This window comes from Leptosomus discolor, chromosome 1 (assembly GCF_034619465.1).
Source record: "Leptosomus discolor isolate bLepDis1 chromosome 1, bLepDis1.hap2, whole genome shotgun sequence".
NCBI lineage: Eukaryota > Metazoa > Chordata > Aves > Leptosomiformes > Leptosomidae > Leptosomus > Leptosomus discolor.
The window spans coordinates 86,435,175-86,441,435 of record NC_141391.1 but is presented as its reverse complement, the minus strand read 5'-3'; the positions used below and the strand labels follow the sequence as shown (position 1 = coordinate 86,441,435).

Below are 6,261 nucleotides of genomic sequence, written 5' to 3'. Positions count from 1 at the left end.
TTGTGCCCAGTAGCTATTGTACTTAATTAGATTTGCTTGATTTAAAAGTGAAAATTTTTCATCCTACTGCGAAAACTATGCAGATTCACGCTGGGGTCTCTGAGTCATGCCATCTTCATCTATTATAGTGAACAATAAAAATGTTCTTTTGAACAAATGAACCAAATGAATAACACATGAAAAAAGAGTCACTTGTGCCTAATTCTAGAGTGTCCACAACTATATATTTACAATTATATTACTTTTCAGGATCATTATTAAGAGTAGAGCTTTAGCATTCCAGTACAAAGAAGGGCTTAAGTAAGTTTAAGAGAAACATAATGTCCAAATGTTTTGCTATGTATCATATGATCTAATAAATATTTACATTAATATGAATGCTTGCAAAAAATACATTTTAGCCCTCACCTTAAGATGAATTTACAACTTCTGAAAGGGTTCACAGTTTCCAGTCCCTGAAAAGAAGGGAACATATTGCAGCCTGATAACAGCACGTACAAAAATACAGTAAAGTTTTCGAGCAGTATAAGTGCTAACCAACACACTTACACATGCACCAGACTTGTGATGGCAAAGCGTCGTAGTGGTGCCATGCAAGATGCTCTGGTCTACCATAAAGCTGATACATTAAAGATAAACAATACATAAAGTTTACGGCTTTGCATTTCTTTCAAGAATCAATTATAGCATCACTTGTAACTATGTATGGCGTATCCTTTTTATTTAAGAAATAATGCATGCAAAAAGCACATGAATGTTTCATGTAACATTTCTTTCAGCAGGCAAAATGTTCAGAAGTTTTTTAAAAGATCTCTTTCGTAGAACGTTATCTCTTGTAGTAGGAAGCATGTTCTTTTTCCACTATCACATCCGTTTCCTCACATTAGGCAACCATCACTAAGAAGAAATGTGGGCAAACCAGGTTTTCATGATACTCTCCATGAACTTGCCGCCCACAGTGACTTGTGGCATTTCACATTTGTTTGCAGTAGCTTCTTGCCTTGAGAATGAGATGAGGATCGGGAATCAAACTCTTCTTCTTCCTTAGGAGTTCACAGTGTTGCTCTTAGAATGTCAGATGATAGAACCTGTGAGTAGGGGACTGAAGAGATGCTTTCTATTTACTTACTGAGATTAACAGAGCTTTTGGATGAGCTCTCCAAGCTTGCTCTCTGGCTGCTTTTGGTTGTTTTTTTTTTTTTTTTTTTGTGTGTGTGGTTTTTCAAATATTGAAAGCATTATTTTTGCAAGGACTCATGACCATGCCCTGATGTGTTTGTAAGTCTTTGGAGAATTAGAGCTCGAGTGTGGGTTTTTTTTGGTTTTGGTTTTTTCCTTTCAGCAAACAGTTCTTTCTTTCTCTGTGACTTGGCAATATACAGAGTATTTGTGCATTTCTGTCTGCTACATACCCAATAGTATAACAGGGTTGAAAACGTTTATACTTTTGGGTTGGAAACATAATTTGTCAAAATATCTGCACACCTGCCCTGTTTCTAGTCACCATGGTTTATTTATTTTTTCTTCTAGAATGGTTGCCTGGGGAAAACAGCACTGCTGTGTTGGCAGAATACAGGACATTTTCTTGAGATTCAGGATTGTTCTAGCAGTTCTTTTATTTCATTTGTTCCTGGCTACAGCAGGCAAAGGTAAGACAATTTTTTCCTGATTTATCTAATGTTGGTATTCCAAATAAGTACCATTAGCCTTGATGAATAGAAGTTTTGACTATATTCAGAATAGGCAAGTTTCTGCTCTCTTGAAATCAAGAGGAAAAACTGCCATTAACAAGAAGTGAAGGAGTTGATGCTTAGCTCTTTGGATATACAAACCCTATGTTTACATTAACCCTTTGTTTTCATAAAAAGTCATCAGTAGTAACTTCTTTTTGGCTATGGATGAGGAAAGAACATAAACACAATATGTAATGACAAGACAAATTACTTTCTTGCTATTTTTTGAACTGGAAATGTTACCCACTTTCAGAACGTGTTGGTAATTTTTTTACACTGCTCTTACACAAACACCACAAGATCCTTTGAGCTTCACTCTGCTTAGTGCATATATGAGCATAGAACATCTCCTGCATTGCTTTTGGTTGTGGATCTGAATATGGCTGGGGAAAAGGTAATAAGGTCCAAAACATGTAAACAAAATGATGTATTTGAATTTGACAGTCTATGCTCTTTATATAACAGTAAATGAAAAATACATTCATAAGGTTCTTCTACAAATTGGGTAACTGACATGATGATGCTTTTGTATGAGGTACAGTGGAATCAGCAATTTCTGTTTTATTCATGGCTATTCAGTAAGCTAGTAAATACAAGTCTGTCACTACTCTGGACCTCAACTGATACCGATAACAGTGCTTGTCATTCGTAAAACTTCCTTATATCAATAGTGTGTAATACATATTATCATGTTAGTAATGTGCATGGAATATTAAAAAATTAAAAGTGTTTTTGCCATGTACTTAATGGCTAGTTTTAGAAACTGCGTCCTGTGTCGTGGCATGCTATTTTTACTCTAGAAGGTCAGATTTTGTTGCAGTTCAAACGTACTTACTAAGTATGTCTGCTTAGTGACATTGTACTAGCAATGAAATGTCATAGGTTTCCAGACTAGACTAATTCTGATTCTAATTCTCCAAATGTAGTAATTTTCGTAAAATGAAGCTTTTATTGAGACAGAATTTGAGATTCAGGTGATAAAACTGTTACTAAGACGGTGAGATTTTAACCTCATGTACTTTGAATAGTAAAAAGGACAGGGCTGCTTAGCAGACAGGCAGATGTCATACAAGAATTTTTCCAGGGAAAATTCAACTGCATCTAGAGTTCTGAGGAAGCAAGCAAAGAGGGATTTCATCTTTCACTTATGTATCACTTTCAAGTGACAGTAATCCTTCAAGAAAAGCTGAACTGACTCAAGGGTTTATTTATGGTCCCACTCTATTTTGTTATTGTTTATTTGGCTTGTAGCACTGTCAGCAGCATCTCTACTCAGTTCTCTCCTCATCTAAGCTGTCAAAGTATGTTCGTGTTCTCCAGGAACTATGAAGAAAGAAGAACTGCCTGTGTTCTTTCTGATGTCTAGGACACTCTGGATTATGTGGCCTAGTTTACCTCCAGATATCCCAATACAACTGTGAATGAAAAGGAGGGGTGAAATTCATTTTGAGGAAACAGTTCTTAGCTTTATATTTCCAAAACATTCAGCAGAATCAAGTGACACACATGTAGATAGTTTAGAGTTTTAAACTTTTTATAGAGAACAGTTATGAGCTCTAGGTGGAATACATTAGGATACAAGATTCTTGTGATGTCATTTTAATGGATTGTGGCAAGCCAAATGTGTTACAGGTGGCAAACACTTGCGTAGAAATTAATGACTATTGTTGTTACTGGTTAAAAGCCAGATTGTGCAGACATATAAACTATTTTGATTCAAGAGAATACTCAAGTGTATTAATGCTCAAATATACTGTTAACAGTAGCTGTTAGTAATGTAAGGAAACACTGGTGATTATATACTGAGAGGATCTGCTCCTGTATGTCTAATTCCTAATACCTGTGGTTGGCTATGTCTTGTAAAGATATCAATTATTACTATCTGAAAATGTTTGGGAAAAGAGAGACTACATTTTTGTTTATGTTTGCATCACCTTGTCATTCTCAGAAAGTTTAGTTTAAATGTCTGGAAGTACGTGCGTACATTGCAGTATTTCTTTTAGGGCTTAAGAGAACATGCTTTTTAAGTGGACGCTATTAGTTTTAGTGCGGGTAAAAACCCCGGTTCTTGCATCTATTGCAGGTGAATACATTAAGAAGGAACAATGTGGATTTCTGAAAGAGGTTCGGTGCCCGAATACAGCAAATGACATTGAAAAGTCAGCCCACAGTTACTATTCCATGGAGTTGCCTTGACTCCAGATTGTGATTTTTGCTTATTTTTCTTACTCTGGAGATGTTCTGATGTTTCTACAATGCTACCTTTTCTGTGCTGTGGTGATAAAGGTGTGTTCATGGCTAGGTTTCTGAGTGTGATTTGTACTTCCTGGACCCAAAGGAACTAATCGTAAGCCAGGAATGCCACTGTCAGAGCACAGCCAGTTCCTTCTCCTTGGTTCTGTGGTCGAGTGTGGGCTGCAGCCCACACATACCATTACAAGAGAAAATAAGCATACTTTCAAAAGCTTTGAAGTAGTGTAATCTCCAACTTATGTTGCATCCACCCACATATCAAACAGACTTAGCCATGTTGACAATTAATTTCTACTTATTTAACGCTGAACTGCATGTGTTCCACTTGGAACAGCGAAAGTGCGTTTTCTGACTATGGTTATGATTTTGTTTGTGCTTTTTCAGCATTCTTTGGGTAGACAAACCATATAAAATTTCCAAAGCCTTTCTTGTAACAATTCAGATAGTAGTGGTATCTATTCTCTTAACTTCAGCACCCCTTTTTGGCACTTTTTTTTTTTTTTTTAAACTGTTTAGAGCAAAGTGAGCAAGACTTTCCAGTTTCCAGAACAGTAGACCTCTCTAAATAAACTCTTTTTTTAGCTTAAATTAATCTGTCAGGCCTTGCATACCGATCAACAGCAGCCCTTTTGAATGAAACAGAGCAGACTAGGAGAATCATCAGCAGGATTGGTCTCATTTTGCATCATTTCTATTTGCTACCTGCCTTAAGACTGTTTTCACCTGCAAGTTTATGTTCACTCTGGCTCCCGTGACAACTTCGTAGTGTCAGCTCCCCTGAAGAATGTAATAGGATTTTGCAGCCTTTTAATTAATTCACTGTTGGACATAAACATTGATTTAATGCTCAACCTGAAATCACAGAATCTCTCAGAATTTGTTCATTTGCAGAATCAAGTCTGCTGATGGTACCTTGAGTTTTGATTAACAGTTTTGCTCAGAAATGGACTTCCAGTCTTCCAATCTGGAGAGTTAACAGTGACTTCAAGTTTTGAAGCTATGTCAGGAAACTTCCTTAACTGGTCACTTTGGCCAGCTCTGCATGCTCAAGATTCTTACAGGAATTTTGGAGGGTGTATGAGTCATGCAAGTATACTTTTGACATATACATTCTGAGGAACAGCAGCTGCATCAAATCTTTCAAAACCTTCAGCATAATTCTTACCTAATAATGAAAGACTTGAGCAATTACTTTTCTTTGGAGAGACTGTGTCACAAGTGTTGGAATATAACTGTATATCTAGTTAGCTGTTTCCTTTATAAAGTCGGTTTCCACATGATCTGTCCAAACGGGAAGGTAGCAGACCTGTTTTAATTTTAGTCATCCTTTTATTAAAAACAGTGGGTATATTTGAGTCTGTATCTAAAAACCTCCACTTCTGTGACACTTTCCTCTCCTGCCCAATCTTCCTCACACCAGCTTTTAAGTCATGTATAAAAAACCTAGTTTTCCGTGCTGACCTGTTTTTAGCTGAGTATCTCAGATTTTGCTTTTAGGCTGTGACGAATGGCCAAATGGAATGAGTGAATTCATGCTGTAGGGTTGGGCAGGGGGGAAGTAGTTCTACTCCTAGGTGTTGGGTCAGGTATGTTTTTCTTCTCCATTGCCGTACATGCTAAGTATCACCTCGCCATTTAAAATCCACTGTTTGCTAGTTAGGATTTTCACCTAATTCAGCCTGTACCCTGATAGTTTTCTGTTTGGTCTATAGCCTCGTATGGCACTTTCATGATGTGTGTTGAACTTCAGGAATGATTCAAGGCTGTGAAAGATGCCTACAGGTTTCTGCTAATTAGCATCACAACGGGAGTCTCCACGCTATAGTATGCAACAAGAATAGTTATCAATAACTTTCCATGAAACTGTATTGATATATTTTGTGTTTTGAACTTTTTCTGTAGCTTGTACCTATCTAGTTGCACTTGGAAGTTAGGAACTTCCTCCTGTTTTCATTTGTTGCTATTGAAAAAGAAATTTGAGAGCCTTGTGGTCAAGAGCAGAAAAGTTGAATGCATTCCTGATTCAGAATTGGCCTGATGAAAGCTGGTGCTAAGGTTGATTGAGATCACAGAAGAGCTGGCAGTGATCTTGACAGCTAACTAAGATTATGGATGTAACCTACCTTAGGGAAAAAAAGCCTGATCCAAGTTGCTTGGAAATTTGTCTGATCACAGGGGAGCTAATGGGAAAGCTTTCTTCCTATATTGACCAATCTTTTCCTTCTATCCAACCATGACCAATCAGGATTCATGACATACCTCCTCCGGAGGATAT

General features: G+C 37.1%; 1 protein-coding gene across 3 annotated transcripts in view; it reads left to right on the top strand.

The window, feature by feature from the left end:
• Nucleotides 1-1,531: 1,531 nt before the first annotated feature.
• ADGRG2 (adhesion G protein-coupled receptor G2) overlaps nt 1,532-6,261 on the top strand; it is a 51,187-nt gene continuing 46,457 nt past the window's right edge. For all 3 annotated transcript variants that reach the window (XM_086465924.1, XM_086465866.1, XM_086465982.1), the window contains exon 1: nt 1,532-1,649. In XM_086465924.1, coding sequence (XP_086322050.1) covers nt 1,532-1,649 — 118 coding nt within the window. The remainder of the gene's footprint in view (nt 1,650-6,261) is intronic.